The 17,825-nt window shown below is 31.7% G+C and overlaps 2 protein-coding genes across 3 annotated transcripts in view; one reads left to right on the forward strand and one right to left on the reverse strand.

The window, feature by feature from the left end:
- The window catches only part of LOC105364385 (uncharacterized), a gene marked incomplete at its 5' end in the record, with an annotated part of 36,528 nt that extends 27,829 nt beyond the window's left edge, over positions 1-8,699 (forward strand). Inside the window, 4 exons of the mRNA XM_011502296.1 lie at positions 1,037-1,099; positions 2,104-2,372; positions 6,207-6,451; positions 7,940-8,699. Of these exons, the coding sequence (XP_011500598.1) occupies positions 1,037-1,099; positions 2,104-2,372; positions 6,207-6,451; positions 7,940-8,227 (865 nt within the window). The remainder of the gene's footprint in view (positions 1-1,036; positions 1,100-2,103; positions 2,373-6,206; positions 6,452-7,939) is intronic.
- Positions 8,700-15,350: 6,651 nt separating this feature from the next.
- The window catches only part of LOC105364275 (uncharacterized), a 42,366-nt gene continuing 39,891 nt past the window's right edge, over positions 15,351-17,825 (reverse strand). For both annotated transcript variants that reach the window (XM_011502161.1, XM_011502162.1), the window contains exons 3-4: positions 16,393-16,670; positions 15,351-15,711 (exon numbers count right to left, since the gene is read on the reverse strand). In XM_011502161.1, the coding sequence (XP_011500463.1) occupies positions 15,708-15,711; positions 16,393-16,670 (282 nt within the window). In that variant the 3' untranslated portion in view covers positions 15,351-15,707. The remainder of the gene's footprint in view (positions 15,712-16,392; positions 16,671-17,825) is intronic.

Here is a 17,825-nt window from a genome sequence, read left to right on the forward strand (position 1 = left end):
CGCCCCCCCCCCCCCCCCCCCAACGCTGCGGGCGAGCTCTTTCGCGAAGCCCATGACTTCCCTTTACGACCATTCGAAGTACTTGTCCAGCTAACTTACGAACAATTTCGAGGATTAATCGCGATTTCGGATCTGATTTTCTTTAATGCTTAGCACCACGCATTTGTTACCACAGCCGAGGGATAGTATTTTCCGTAGGTTCATTGTTAAAGTCAATTATCATCTGGATAATGAATGGATAGTTTATTGCAAATTGACAATCATCGTTATACATCGCCATTATTTTACATTTATTATTCATTCGCGATGCTTGCTATTTATGTATTAAAACTGGTTGAAAAAAATCAAGCGGCCGACGGGCAATCGTCGCGTACGGTCGTTATGTCGTAAATACGATGGCAAATCGTGCAAAGAATCCCAAAGCCTCGAGCATTGTTCTATTAATCTCATACGTAAGCGTTTTGATTTGGTGCTTGCGCGCTGGGAAACGCATTAAAATAAACGCACTCGCTCGCTTTAAGTGGACAATACAAAGTGCTCGAGTTAGATCGCCCGCAAGTGCCGGTTCGGCCGAGTAAATCCGTTGGTAAGTGTTGCATATTATGAGAAACGATCGTAATTCCAAAGCAGTCGTAACGTGACTTATATCACACGCGGCATAATAATTCAGGAAAATGAAAGCGCTGCGTAGCCCCCAATCGCCCGGCGCTTCGATTAAAACTGTGGGTAGACTCGTAGAGGCTGGGCATCGCCGGTTGCGCTTTCGACACCCATTACGAGCCTCGAAGCACCCGATTGCTCGACTGTGTACGCGAGCACATGCGGGCCTTTAAAGAGCTTCCGGAGGGGCGAGAATTGCGAGTTTGCCCCATCTCCCGCCCTCCGTAAGCTCGCTGCGAAGACGCTGACTAATATCTGGCGGTTTCCGCTCGTTTCACGCTCACGCGCGTTCCTCGTTCCTTCTCTTGCACTCGCTGACTCCTTCACATGCGGATGTGGACCCTCGACGACTTGGCTCCTGGATGCGACACGACAGATGTCCTATTCCTGGCTGTGACGGATCTGGCCACGCCACCGGCAAGTTCCTCTCACATCGCAGGTAAAACATACCCCCCAAGGATTTATCGTCACTTTTTCTACGTCTCGTGTTGTGTTGTCCAATTTTTATGTTTTTTTATTTTCGTTTTCAATTGAGATATTCGGCTACACATTAATATCGTTGTACGCTCGTCTTAATTCACTTGTTTCTGTATTATTGCTCTTACCATTATTGTTGTTGCTATTAATGCTCGTATTATTTATTTCACAATTACTTTATCCGTATCATTTGGCTTATTTTCAGCATAATCCAAAGACCTGTAAAATTTTTTTCACCACTTCGTTACGATCGAGCTCCTGAGCATGCAATTACTTTAATACGATTCAGTTCCTAGAAGTAATTTTTTTTTTTCTTTTTTCTTTTTAATTTTTATATTGTTTTTATTGTTTTTTATTCAATGTTTTTATTTAAAGTGCTATTCTTTTAAGAATAATATTCTTCAAAGTGAGAAAAAGCTGCAGCTTAGTAATTACATATCGTGGTGATTTTTCGCAAAAATGCCTCCTCTGTCATTAAATAATTATGCTAACCAGAATCCATTATCATGGTGACTGATATTCGTACCATTAATCATTATTCGTGCACATAATCAAATTATTTACTGCGATGCCTTAAATTTTCCAGCTTCGTAATGAACGTCGATTTATTTATCTTAAAATCATACAGGTTGCTACTTCCGATCTCACGGTCCGTGGATTTACATCATTCTACGTATTACAAAAGATCGCAGTTTTTTAATTGCATCGCGACTCAAATGATTTTTTTTATTAATTCTGTTTTGTCTATTACTGTTTATATATTAATTTTGTTTATTTGTTTTTAATGACGCTGCCCGTCACGACCAAATGCTCGAGCGTAAACTCTTTAAAGTTATATAGCTGCACAACTGACACGCAAATGGCTTCCGCCTCAATGAATATCGTCCACACAAATGGAACATATCAATGTAATAAAAGATAATGCTGGAGATATAAAGTAACAGAGTGGCAATAAAATGATTACAGCGCGTCGGGCTGCCCCATAGCAAATCGGAACAAAATGAGGGTCCTCGAGTCAGGCGGCACAGTCGAGCAGCACAAGGCCGTTGTTGCTGCGGCTACCGCCATGAAGTTCGAAGGCGTGAACTGTCCGACCCCGGGATGCGATGGCATCGGCCACATAAATGGATCCTTCTCAACCCACAGGTCGTTGTCGGGCTGTCCGATCGCGGGTCACGCCGTTAAGAAGCCCAAGTTCGAGGACATGTCCACAATGTACAGCAAAGGTATAACAGGTGAGCCAATTTTCGCAATGAGACAATGTACGTCGGATTTCATATACTATACCTGTGGGATAATCTTATGGAAGCTTATCATTTTTCTTCTTTTCAATTGATAAAGTCTTGGCACATTATTTTGTGCAATGGAAATATACTATAAACACTGCTGTAAATTTGTATCAATTTTTGTTCAAAATAACTTCATACTTCGAAATAATAGAATACTTTTTACACATATTTTGTATGAGATATCGATTACAATTTAAAAACTGGTTGAGGATGTTATAAATTGTATTGGAAATAATGTTTGTAGTAAAGAAACAATCATAGTCGTCATTTATCCATTGAAAGGATAAATGTAAATAAATCAGTGGAGAATTCTTTGAATTGTTAAAAATAATATGAAATTTAAATTGTATCACGTACTATAGAAAAATTAATAAAATTAAATTCTGTAATTATTGAATTTACTTTAAATCAACATTGATTTATAAACTAGATATATTAATTAAAAAAACAATGATTTAAATGAGTAAATATTTTCCAAACAAGTATGCAGTATATTAAGCTGTTTTATTTGAACTGTGTAGACCAAATTATTATCTACAATATTCAAAATATTAATATGATGAGTAATATAAAGGTTTTAAGCAAGAGTATATCAAGTTTGATAATTTAAATACAAATATTAATAGCAATAGTAACTAACTCACTAGTATTATTTGTATAAAATTTTTATAAAAATATTCTATAATTATTTAAATTATTTATAATAACATCTATTTTTTAGCTCTTGATTAAAACTTCCTACTTAATATAATTAATACTGTTAATTATTATTGGTAAACCTGCCGTATTAAATGATACAATACTCAATTACAAAAATGTAATCTAATCTTCAAGCAGCATTTAAATGGTTGTAGAACAATATAATTTATAAAAGTATCGATTTGTTTCAAAATTTGTATTTTACTTTGATTGGAATAATTTTAATAATAAAAATATACAGCAAAGAATAAAATTAATGTATATTCGAAAGAGAACAAAATTTGAACGTGTATTATAAATTAATTCAGAACTCCGTTTGTCTCCCTTTTCCTTAGTTGCGTAATAACACGTATTAAATCTGCTCTTTCAAACATATAGTAAAAGTATAGTAAGTTTTGTTTTTGTAAAAAACAAAAAATATGTTTTATTAAAATATATTTCAATATTGTCTATATAGTTGACCTTGTATTTGACTTTGTACTCTACCACGCTCAAATCTTAAATCTCACGCAATGATGTGCTGTCATACCAATAAGGTTTTATTCGTTCCAATCCTTTCCCATTTTTATTTTCCCGAAATCTATATTCCTTGATTTACTTTATAAATTTTTCTGCAAAATACATTGTATCACGAATTTTTTTAATAATTCAGGCACATTCATTTCTTATACCTTTCGTGACTCTAGTCAAAATTATAACACAACATTGGTTTATTTCCTTCAGATCCAATCTAATGATGTGTTGCATGTGCATATAATTATAGTTTTGTTACCTGCATATGCCAAAGTCAAATATTAAAATTATATATATTTATAACTTTTGTCTGACCCTCTATTAGTGAATAAAATAATTACAATTATTTTAGTATTTTAATATACATACAAGTATGCATATATATAGCATTTTTTTAATCACGCTAAATTTGATATAAATTTAGATTATATAATATTAATTTTTTAGAAGTCCTTAAAATTATCATATCATACCATGTAATATTTAATATTTAAATAGAATCTAAAAAATATTTAAATTATATACATATTGGGTACCCCTTATTTTTCTTTAATTTTTGTATGTTAATTACTGCTATTTATTCGTAATATAGTAAATATTAACTTATTATTTATTTATATAATGACAAAAAATTAAGATATAATTGAAGTCCCTTCAGAGTCACGAAGGGCGAAAAATTTGTTTGGGATAATAATACTTTATGTATGATAATAGTGTTAAAAAGGTAAATTAAATAATACATATATATATATATATATATATATATATATATATGTACACACACGTGCGTGCGTGTGCGTGCGTGTGTGTTCGTGTGTGCGTGTGTCTGTATGTGTGTGCGTGCGAGCGTGTGAAAACCTGAATATGTAAAAAAATTCGTTTTTCAACTCAATTTCTTATATTAAGAAAATTCCTGCAAGAATAATTAATTATATTTAGAGGCCTTAATGTAAAAAAGATATAAAATTATTAAGTGGATCAACACCAATATGATGAAAATAATATATTCTGATTTATTCTGGGATCGCAATCAGCTCCTTTCCTGTCGTTGAGCTTTGAGGAGAACATTTACTTTTAAAGGTAAGGGACTGACGTACTCGCCACTTGTTTCTATGTGTTTCTTTTTCGGTGTTACATAAAAAATCCTTACACAATATAACTCTTTCAACTTCAAGATGCTTAATTGTTAGTGTGCGATACACTTCTACCTTATTTTTCATTTAAATTATCTTCTATTAATTAATAAATTGAAGTACATAGTTGAAAAGTCTTACTGCTTTGTATATATATATAACATATTTCATGATTTTTTAGGTAACATTAATATACAATTGCTTTTGTATCAAAGACTTAATCAAAATAAGAGCTTTGAATTTGGAGAAATTTTTTTCAACTATGTACACAATTAGATACTATGGGCACAAAGAAGCTAACATTCGATATCACCTTTCATTAATGAACTGTCTGGTATGATGGCACTTCACGCTAATTTCCTTTCTCTACCCTTGGCAATTGATCCGACAAGCGTATAAAAACACGCCTTGCGGCATATTTAACACCTGTTAGCATGTATATTTCATGCATTAAAAAAAAAAAAAAAAAAAAAAGGAAAAGAAGGAGAAATAAGAGAAAACAATGAAGAAATGAAAGGCGCGCATAATCGCAATTCTACAGGTTGCACATCCGACACAAACGCGTTATATGTGACACGTGCACCTGCGATGCACCAAGCGACAAAGGACTATAAAGTGAAATTAAAGGTCGACAATTATTTTCTTATCGGAGCTATCGTAATCGACGCACACGCCAATTATGAAACGATAATAATAACGGACCTGCCACTAGTAGCACAAGAAGCTTTGAATGCATTCTATGATGTGTGTATTAATACGCTTCGCACGAAGGTACGGCACTCAAATCACCATGAATAATACAGGCGTGTGATAACGAGGAGATAATGGTAACTCATAAAAAGGGAACGAACGAGAATTCATGGGTTAAGTACAGCTTCGGTACGCAACGTTTATTCACTTGTAACACAATCACATTTCATTTTTCAATAGTTCTTCAACTAATTTTTATTTATTTATATAATTATTTATTTACTTATTTGCCCGCCAAAACTCACTATAAAGCAACGACAAAGTTGGGCCCACATACTGGCTAATACATTAATTTACCGTAAGGCAAATAAAAATATCTTACTAAACAGAATATTGTAACGCTCATATAGGCATGTCAATATAGGCAAATAATATCACGGTTTGTCAAGTCGATAATAATAAGTCGAGAGGTATTATCAATCGAAGTAAGATATAGGGGATGCAAGCAAGAAAGGAATCATCGGTCACGGAATCGATGAGGAAACGGAATACGGGAGAAGATTTGAGTTAAGTTGGCCAAGTTGGTAGTACGCGCGCGATAAGATTCGGTATACTTGGTTAGCTTGTTAGGTTCTAGCCCGAGCGCCCGCTCTTACCCCCGTTACGCTTAAGTCGTCAAGGCAATTAATTGCGTGAGTGTAATGTCCACTGTCTACTGCCCGTTGCGGACCAGGCGTTGAGGGAGGCGGTGGCTGCCCACCGGGAGTTCCATCGGCCGGCGCCGGCCCCGTGATTGGGCCTATGGCCCAGGTGCTCGGCGTTCCCGTGATGAACGGAGCCGGCGGGAACGGCGGCCAGGGCGAGGACCTCTACACACTGGAGGCCGAGATAACGGAGCTTCAGCGCGAGAATGCCCGCGTCGAGTCGCAGGTGATGCGTCTGCGCTCCGACATCACCGCCATGGAGAATCAACTGAAACACGGGGAGAAGGTGAGTTGCGCGGCCGGTGCGGCAGCCGATACACATGCACTCGGTCGGTATGGAACCTGTCGTCGGTGCGAGCGCGAGTATGACTGATCCGTGGGGCCACGGCACCGAAATCCCTCAACTTATCCGATATACGGGTATTTTGTCGACCGATGCGTACACACCGCCGCCTCACTTCTCACTCTCTCTCTCTCTCTCTCTCTCTCTCTCTCTCTCTCTCTCGCTATATCTATCTATCTATCTATATATATATATATATAGAGAGAGAGAGAGAGAGAGAAATTCATAAATTAGCATTAAAATAGATATATATATATACACATATATATATGCACGCGCTCACACACACACACACACACACACACACACACACACACATGTTTTTCTGTCTCATTTCTTACATTTTTCCCATTTCTACTCTTATCTCTTAATATAACTTATCTCATTCATAATAGTTATATAGATATACACACGCGCAAACTCTCTCTCTCTCTCTCTCTCTCTCTCTTATATATATATATAAATTTTAATGCCAATTTATGAATTTTATGAATTTACTGCTTGAAGCAAAAAGCGTGAATGTTGATGCCACCCTGCCAGACAATGTTTTCTGATAAATGTATGAGACTTGCGTCTCTCTTTGAATACAATTTTTCTCTACTTTTTGTACGTATTTTTCAATGATATTTATTTATATTTTATGTACACATGTAGATGAGTAACTTCAGGAAGTTTTAATTTCGTTTTTTTTCTTCTCGTTTATATAGCAGTTTCAGCTTTTGCTTGAAATTGAGAAATTACCTTAAATTGAGCTTAAAGAGTTCTTCGGAGCAATAATTAAGAGATGCTTTATCTATTACCTGAGCTATTGTAAATCATTAGAAATAATTCACATGAATATGTACACTAAAAATGTTGTAAAACCAAAAATACTTTGGATGGATGAATAAATATAAGAGTAGTAAATTAGGCATTTAAGGAATCTCATAAAATGTGTAAACTTCAATTTGTGACCTTCCTTGATATGAATCTAATTTGAAATATAATTTTCATTATACTTAAATACAATGACTCATTGCAGGCAACACCGAAAGTAAATAACATTAACGGTAATCATACACTTGAATAATTCACATTTGATTGCGCTTTTTTTTTAACGACTCATATCACTTTACGCAGTAATTTAAAAAAGATCTCATAAGTAAGGTTTTAATAAATAAAATATAATTTTAAAAGAATGAAAATGTATTATTATGTAATTAAATCCTTTGCTACCATCATTTCTTCTATTTTGATTAACAAAGTGAGGATTCGAGCGCCATCCTATACTATAATTTTATAACTCGCGATCGTTAATTTTTTATAAGCGTATTCAAAATTAAGGAAACATATAAGATTTGATGATATAAGATTGAAATCAGTTGTAATTGCATTTGCTAGCCCGAGAAAACTTATAAATTCGAATAATCAGTGTTCATTCGTTCTGTGCAGGACAATTCATCGTTATCGCAGCGTAATAATAATCTAAACGAGTACTACCAGTCATTGAGGGATAACATGATAACCCTCTTGGAGCACGTCCGGATACCGAACTCCTCGGGCCCCGGAGCCGTCATTGCTCCCGAGAAAATGGGCCACGAGAACTTCGACAGCTACTTGACAAAACTGCAGACTCTCTGCACCACCGACGGTTACTGTGCCGAAGACGGTCAGCGTCCGATCTACGAAACTGTAAAGACCGCTTTGCAGGACTTCACGGTACTGCCGACGCCCATCTGAGATCATGCTCAACAGAGTCTGTACAGGAGGAACGATTACATCTAATTTGTCAAGGTCGACGCCAAACGCCACCTCTCACTACGATTCATGTCCTCGAACTTCCCGTCTTCACGGCTTTCGATATTCACTTGACCCTCTTAGGATATTTGATAAATCGGAAATGCATTGTGCTTTTTGGCGTCGATGTTTTTGTTTAGGGGTTATCGCGTGAGTGTTCTCTACAGACCAACACTCGCTGTGCAAAATAAGTAACGTGAAACGGTGATTTGAATAGTATTTATATTCGTTATTTAATTAACGTGTATTAAAATATATAATGATTACTTACGTTTGCAAACAATTTTATAATATTTATACAATAGTGACATTTTATTTAACTACCGTTACTCAATTGCCGACTGAGAATGCTTGATTAATGTAATTAATTTAACAACCACTTCACTGAAGAAGCTAAGCTTACTTGACACGTTATTTTTCATTGCTATATTTAGTAAAAATTCATGAATCATACATACTTATTTTTATATAAACTCTAAATGTCGTTAGAAATTCGATATCAATTTATTTTTAAACTACATTCAATTATTTAAATATGTTTTTTTATCTTATTTGTATATCGACGTAAAATAAAGTACAAATCATTTCCGATGATATCTTAATAAATGGACCGCATAAGTTCTCCATGTAATAAAATTATAATAAGACCTCATTGAATGTCATCTATAAATAATAATATCTTCATCGTATATCATTTTCGTGGGATCGTACAAATACTTAAACGCAATGGTGGTATAATCTTTAAGAGACTAATGTATCAAGAGCGAAATACTGTGAATATTAACCGGTTATTAATGAGATAGCGCAAATAGGCGCTTGCTAACTTAGCGAAATGAGATCGTAATGCGAACAGATGTCTTCGGAATGATAACGGTTCAAGCACACGTTCATTATTCCCTTGAAATTCAATGATAACTCGTCTGTCTATACGAGACACCGGATGCATTATTTTTTTTATCCATAACTCTGATTGAAATGATCAAATGGCCGATTAAGTGGCTTTGTTCGTAGATAAATTTGCTTCATTTGTCAGGAGTTCAGTCGATTCATTTAAATTTCAATTAGCTTCCTTTCAATTTCAGTTTCTAGTAATTTGAGAACTTGCTTGGATGTCCCATCGGCTCATTATATACACAAGCGCTAAAGATATAAATGCAAAAGAGAAGAAATACGTGCTCTTCTAACGATTAGACTCTCAAAGATGTACTCACACAGGCAATTTTAAACATGCAATATAACATTTCTAAAATGCAAGAATAATAGTATGTGACACTGACGTTCTTTTGTACATATAAACATATGGCGTCATGTACAACATCATATGCGATTTTACGAAGCATACTTGTAAATAAAATATAATCGTAAGCAAGGTAACTTAAGTCGTTTATATTATCCGAAAAAAAATTAATAAAAAATACTGAAGTAACGATACAACTACACGAACAAACATACAAGATTAAAGATTGGAGTAAGAAAAATGTTACACGGTTATGTAATAAGGCATGTAAAATAAATTTTAGCTTAGCTGTATAGGGATCTTTACTTGCGCTTAGAAATGAAATATCGTGTAACTATGACTATTACTGTTCACCCTGTTCACATAATACTGTTTATCTGTCACAGCAGCCACCAATAATGGCCAGGTAAGCTTTAATCAATACTATTATTCGGTATCACCGTATTAACCATTTAAATATTGATAATTGATAAAAATGAAGAAACTACACTGTGCGACTGTTCATTGTTAACTTGTCATCAAACTTCGAGCGAGTTCGTAATCATATATCGTAATAATAATGATGTTGACGTCGATATATCTTCGCACCTCTAGGGAATTGAGGTAAAATAGTAGAAACATCAACTTGAAAAACAAAATGAAACAAGTTGAAAAGTATTGTTTATAATTTGTACATAATTACACATAAGGGGAGGGTTTATAGTGATTTACCGATTTAGCATTTTACCATCAGTTTCTGACAACTTCAAATCAGCTCCTTATTCGTTATAACATTCGAAGAACATATTATTAATTGCACTTCGCATATTTTTTCATAAACGAATGGAAAATTTCGAAGTACAGTTTTTGAAATTGACGGTAAAGTGGAATTTTTTTATTTAAGAATTGCATTGGATGGCGCCTATTGCGTCATATCCTGTTAATGATTCAACCGGTCAGTGACTGAGTAAACATATATTTAATTAGCGAGGAAATACAACCTGTGTTGCGAACCAATATATAGAGTAGAAAAAAGCGGAATATCACATCTTTTGATGTAAAATAAGCGATTTCAATGATATTTTTGTTCATTCATTACTGGCTATCTTGCAGAAAATCATTAAAAATTTTACGAGTTGATATCTAATTTAATTACGTGTTTATTATTATTATTATTATATATATATATTACATCGACTGTATTTGAATAATTCATATTTAGGTCAGATAATTTTCTTTAAGAATGTTCATGCAACTTTTATAATATTAATTTTATTGTGTGCCTTATAAGATTGTATGATTTCATGATTTTATATGTAAAGACATTTAAATTAAATATCATTGATCTCGCCTACATTGCTAATACTTCATCGAATAAAATAAACATGATCTTAAGTGCAATAATCGAAAAAAAGTATGTCAATTGCATTGCACTCGATTGTTTCGCATCTAGGGTAAATACCCAAGTACAGTGATATTTAGAATATTAATTAAACATTAATTATTAAAATGTATTACAATAACATTTATAAGTTATTTTCTTATAATTTTTATCCATTATTGAGATAATTTGTTCAATATAAAAGTAGTTAGCTTGTGATTTGCACTAGTCGATAATTTATTGTTAAAATAAACTTTTTATCCAATTGTTTTATTCTCTATTATAAATTTCTTTTATTGTTATAAATAATGTAAAACATTTTTCTATATATTACGATTAACAAAATTTGCCGGTGTAAAAAATTTAACACTTCGTTACATTTTTAAATGCAACTGTAATTAATAATTGCCCAGGTTTCTGATTCCTTCAATTATAAAAGAATTTACATATATTTTGATCTATAAATAACAAAATTTAAAATATCTTAATATTATTTCTATAAATATTTATATTTCTTAATCATTTTATTCACATTGCACTGTAACTTATCTATTAGTGTTTTTCAAATAAAGCGGTAAAAGCTTGTCACTGTATCGTTGTGGAATAAACGCAATGTGTAAATCCATCATAAAAGAAACAAATTTAAGTACATGTTGGAAAAAATATGTTGTGATAATTTGTATGGCCATGCTAAGAAAATGCAAAAATTTGTAACAACTGAATGGTAATGGAAAAAATGGTCTAACATTACTTTATTTTATTTTTATATTGTAAAACATTATAATACATTGTATGTTTAATTCATTAATTTATTAATTAGTATAAATATCTTCTTGTTACATATAGTTCGGAATTTTAAAAATATATTAAAGTTTATGAAGTGAAATTTTTATCAGATATAGAATGAATATAAGCTTACTTTTTCTCTATTTAAAACGTTATAATAATTGTTTCAATCTGCAGAAGGAAACATAATTATCCGATGATCGAAAAATCTAAATTAGATTTAATATCGACAGATTCAACGGATATCGATACATACGGATTAAATCTGTATTTAAAATAAGTAAAATGTATTATTGTAAAATAATTCTCATGTTATTAATTAAACTCTAAATCGGTGCTAAGCCAAAAGCTTCTTAGTTGTAATTATTCCTGTTTCTTATTAATTGAAATGAAACAATATTAAAGCATCATAAATGCTCAATGACAGTAATTATCATTCAACAGTATATTTTATGTGTAAGCTATATTTACCATCGTTGAATATTATGTAAATGGAAACATATAAATTTTTAATTAATATGTGTCTTTTCTGTATTATTTTATCAAAATCTAAGAAATAATTAAGTATTAAGTAAATCAAAGTTATATTTCATTCTATATTCAAAACGAAATTTTGCTTCAATCAATTGAAAAATATTTTCAACCTGTTTGTATATTTTGTGATTGAGATAAAATCATGCCAAATAAAGCAAAAGTTGGAGACACGAGGTGCGCATAACGTATACTGATTAGGAAATGTAATAAAAAATTTAGAATGTAGTAATATCTTTTTTTTTCTTTTTAGTCATACATAGCTGAAAGCTTTTCTGTTATAATTGAATGGCTTAGTCGAAACGTGTGAAAGAAATTTGATTTGCATTAATTTTTATAGATTTAACGAGATTATTCACGTCCTTCACATTAATTGTTCAATATGTAAATATACTTACTTTCCATCTGTATTCTCGTGTAGCTCTCTTGCACCGACATTGTGTTTTCAAAAAAACACAATAATACGGAGTACGAATAGCAGAAAAGTAAAAAAGTAGTGAATAAAAAGAAGGGTGGTTTTTTGATCTTAAAAAAAATGAAATGACGAAATAATTAGCAGAATATGTGCGCTAAATGAAGTAAGTGTTGAAGAATTATACTTTATGATAAGGACGACATATATCAGTCGCGTTGATAGGTAAATTAAATAAGGAGTGAAATGGAAATTACGATTTTTACCACTGATATGCAATTTGAACGTGATATAATGTACATAAAAGGAGTAGTGAAACGAAAGATCAATTATTTACATGACTGGAATGTGACGTGCATAGGAAGAAACAAGAAAAAATAAATAAAAAAGTGTAAAACGACGCTGAAGCGACGTAGACGTTATCGTGGAAATATACTTTAACCAGCACCGTGTAGTGAGAATAAACGATAAAACTTAGAAAATAGCGACTAGTCAAATGACAGTTACGATTACACTCGAAGGCAGCAAAAAAATTATTACGTACACGTACGATTTTTCAATCTTTCGTTATTCGTCGTGATTTGATTATAATGTGGCGTAGGCGAATGAATATATATGTACGTTAATCGGTTGGTGGATACTCCTCTGAAATGGAAAATCCTTCGGCGCAAAAGCAAACAAAAATTGATTAAACGAAGAACAGAAAGGATACCAATAAAAATTATGAGCAATATCGATACAAGTATGCCTGCTCACTCTCGCTCATCAAAATAAAAAAAGTATTATTAGTGTGTACTCTCGGTACGCGACGATGGCCAATTGTTGCTGAATTTGTAACGATTATTATTATTATTATTATTAGTACTATTATTATAATTATTTGTCAATATGCCGTTACCTTTTCGTTATTTATTATCATTAATATTATTGTATTTATTATCACTATTGTTGCGGTTGATAAAGTTCTACGAAACATAAGTTCAGCAATATGCTTTAAGTCATAAGTATAAATGTTACTCTGATTGAATAAAGCGTATTTATCGATGAAATATCGATTATCTTAATAACTTTGAAACCTGTTTATTCTCCATTTTTCTTGGAAATGTGTGCTTTTAATTATTCTTAATTTCAAACATTAATGTACTTCAAACATTAATTAATAAAGTTGTGATTAATAACAATTTAAAAAATAACTTTTTTATTCAGAAAATATATTATGGAAAACGTATAAATATTTTCTTTTTAATGATATCATTTCATAAAAATTTGAATATATATTCAATGATTATCTTATTACAATTGATATCAATAAGGCTATTTTTTATTTGTTATCGAAAACACAAAGTTAAAATTTTCCTTAACAATTATAATCCTTATAATTTGAATCCGAATGTATCATAAAAAATATCAATAATACAGTTAGTTTATCTCGACTTAATATGTATTTAATCATACATTAATAACTTAATAGAATTTACAGCCAATGAAGAGTGGGAAGAAAGGGAAGAAAGGGAAAATGATTAACTAATTTTTCTTTATATTTTTTTTCTTTTACAATTAAAAAAGTCTTACAGATACGAATTCCAAAACTTCATTTAACTTACGCAACTTATGTTTTAACATTATAAAATATGTATCACAATAAAATGGACGTGTGTGTAGGTGTACCTCTCATTATAATAATTATTATAATGACGATTAACATAATTGATCCAGATCATTTACGAGTGTATGCGCACCTCCGTAAAATACACTTACAATCGAGATCACGTCCTCATAAAAAAACCATTTGCCTTTTCATTATGATCAACGTGAATAATATTATTGTTTTAGAATTCTGATTAGCTTTGGAAGAGCTGCAACCGTCATGCCGTTTTTCATTTTTGTTGTTGTTGTTGTTATCACGCACAGTATTTCGTCACATTCGTTTGTCCATTTATTTAATGCACATATCTGACGGTACTACAGATACCTGTCGTTCAAAACTTCAGGCGGAATATTTAATATTTATGAAAAAAAAAAAAGAAAAATTAAACAAATGCGAGATCAGGAGAGGAAAATGAAAAACGAGATTAAGATGTTATTCAATTTATGGATAGTAAATTCTTAATTCGCGAAAATAAATATATTTTATGTTTGACAAAAGACTTCTTTGCATCCCATTTTTTTCCTTTTGTCAATTGTTTTCTCTCACCCCTCGATGGATATGTATAAATCTCAGAAAATAGTCGCGTATTATGTTAACTATGAGATTAATTACTTCATCATCGCGATTCCTTGACTAGAGATGAGCACTCAATTACATACACATTCTTTATTCTCGTTTTCATCATTAAATGTCCTTTTATTACAATTTCTAGATTTCATTACGTATGCACCGAAAAATTTGACTTTATCCAATGAATATGTTTTTCAATACTGCCAAGCATGTATGCTTTTGAAACTAATAATATGAATTGTTTGTAGAAAATAATAGTTAATTGATACTCAATAAATATATATTGAAACCAATTGTTATTAACTGTTATTAATTAGTATAGATATTTTTATAAATAATAAAAATATGCATTATTCTCAGAAAATATAGTTTTGTAATCAAATTAATATTATTAGATTCAAATAAATCTTAATACTATTACCATGAAACGCATATATATTTAAAGTAAGTCACTTTCTTCAGTGCAAGCATTTTTTTTCATATTTTTTGATACCTCCTTTAATCTCGTCACTTGTTTATAATATATAATACTCAGACTGTTTTATATGTATAGTACATGTAAAAGAAAAAAGCAGAGCGCATTTTCCAATCGAACTAACAGATAATTTCTTATGCAAGCCTTCTTCCATATATATATATATATATATATATATATATATATATATATATTTTTCCTGTATAATATGTACATCCAACACATCACACCACCACGTGGTGTATGATATCGTTTATGTCCCTGTTTATTTAATTTCAGTTCAGAAACGCGAGAGTTTAGCTGGCGCACGCCATGGACAGATATCATTATTTTATAATGAAGTCCACCTAGCGCATCGTCCTGAGTCCGTTCCACAAGAAGCGCAAAGCTTCCGGTATGAAATTTCACCTACAAAAAACAATAAAATTACTTATCCTTCTTAAATACAATGCATATTTAATGAATATTATTATTTAATTCATTCATTCATATTATTTGTAGTTAACTGATTAGATTATTTATTTGCTACTACTTATTTTTATATTTCTCAATGATCTATGTTATATTACGATTCATTATATAATGCCTAGATAATGAAGCTTTTGAATCATTTTCCAAGAAAAAATTCAAATCATATAATTTTACTAGAAAATTTAACAAGTCATACATCTTGATATATTTTTACAAATATTAAAGTAATTATTCTTAATATTTATTATTCTTAATTATTCTTAATAAATATTTTGAATCTACTTTATGGATTTATTCTGACACATGTTCACTCAATGTCCTTAAGTAAATGTATGTACTGTATTATAATGATATCAAGTATCAATTTTTTAATGATTTAATCTTTATCTATAACAATATATAGATGCTGTCATTCTATACTTCATCACTAATATATTAATCGACTTTCTTTACCATCATTTACCGTACATGTTCTAGGCTAATTACAAATTTAATGACGAACACGGTCCCTAAAAGAATGTTAAATTGTTTACGCGACCAAAGCTATCTGTGCTAATCTGCACGATTGACATTCCAAGAGCGATAGAAGAAGAAGAAGACTAGAGTTGTGTCACGTACCTCGCATACGGCGGTGGCGGTGTCAGCGTCGACGACTCGACGACAAGGGCGACGGGCGTCGTCGTCGCGACGCTCGCTACGCTTCCCGGTATCGTATTCATCGTCGTGGCCGCGCCGACAATGCTCCGATTATTCGTTCTAGTCAGCTGTCCAGGATTCAGCTTTATGGCATCGTCGTAACTTGGGGGCGCGTCTGCCACGGCTTCGTAATCTGGAGGCTTCTGTCGGGAGCCCGAGGACGGCTCCTCCACGGCAATAACGTGGATCGGATCGTCGATCTGTAAATGAAAAAGACAATAGTATCCGTTTGTCAATATATGTATGTAATTGACGATAATAAGGAGGAAGAGCGAATGAACGCTGGCGACAATGACGATGACACTCCTTGACTACTGCGCCCAATTACATTTTATTAATATGCGTATTGGCTGAATTGAGGGTCACGCGTACGAGTGCCGAGCAATCCGAAGCTTTGCTAATTTTTTATACTTCCACAAGAATTTTTTCAATATTTTAATTGTCATACTTATCCTTGTCATCATGATTGTCTGCATAGCTTCTTATTGCTGCATAAGTCCCAAGTGTAGTTTTTCTACTTATTATCGATTCAATATATACCTCTTTTATCCAATTTGACAAATAATATTTTCGATTTATTATAATTTTAATGATTCAATGAATAAGTATATTGTCACCTTCGTTATCAAATTGTATGATTGAATTATGAAAACCATTAAGAGAAATCAATCTACAGTTTGTTGAAGCATAATGATAGTATTTAACAGTATTAATGCATTTTATATTAATTGACGTCTAATGTAATACTATCATGTTTCATTTTCATGTTGGTTCTCAAAAGAATGTCAAAAGCATCCTAAAATCAAATTAAAATTTTAATATTTAAAATTGGCTCTAACAAAATCCCATTAAGTTTATTCAAGATTTCAAGCTTTCATGCATTTTAATAAATTGAATGAAAACTAACTCAATTTAAAAGTGTTCGAAAAAACTTTATGAAAATTAAATGTTGCATTTGTAAAAGGTTCAAATATTATTTAATAATTTCTATTTGGATTAGGGATTTCTATAATGCAGATTGAAAAAGCAATTTTTTACTTTAATTTTGTTCTCAATTGAATTCTGTTGAAAATAAATACTTGTGCCTTATATATTCAAAATAATGTTATCATTTAGAAAATTATCATTTGACAGAAGAATATTATCTTTTAAAAGATATTATTTATGCTGATGATATTGAAATTCAGAATTTACATAATTTATTTTATACTTAATGCACGTTTCATTTTTCTTCAAATTGTTCATTTTTGTAATTATAAACCAACACTTATTTATATATTTCTGTCTATCAAATGTTTGGTTTATTAAAAATTTGATAAATAAATGCAATTATGATCTACAATAAAATATAAACA

Source organism: Ceratosolen solmsi, unplaced genomic scaffold (genome assembly GCF_000503995.2).
Source record: "Ceratosolen solmsi marchali unplaced genomic scaffold, CerSol_1.0 scaffold31, whole genome shotgun sequence".
Taxonomy (NCBI): Eukaryota; Metazoa; Arthropoda; class Insecta; order Hymenoptera; family Agaonidae; genus Ceratosolen; species Ceratosolen solmsi.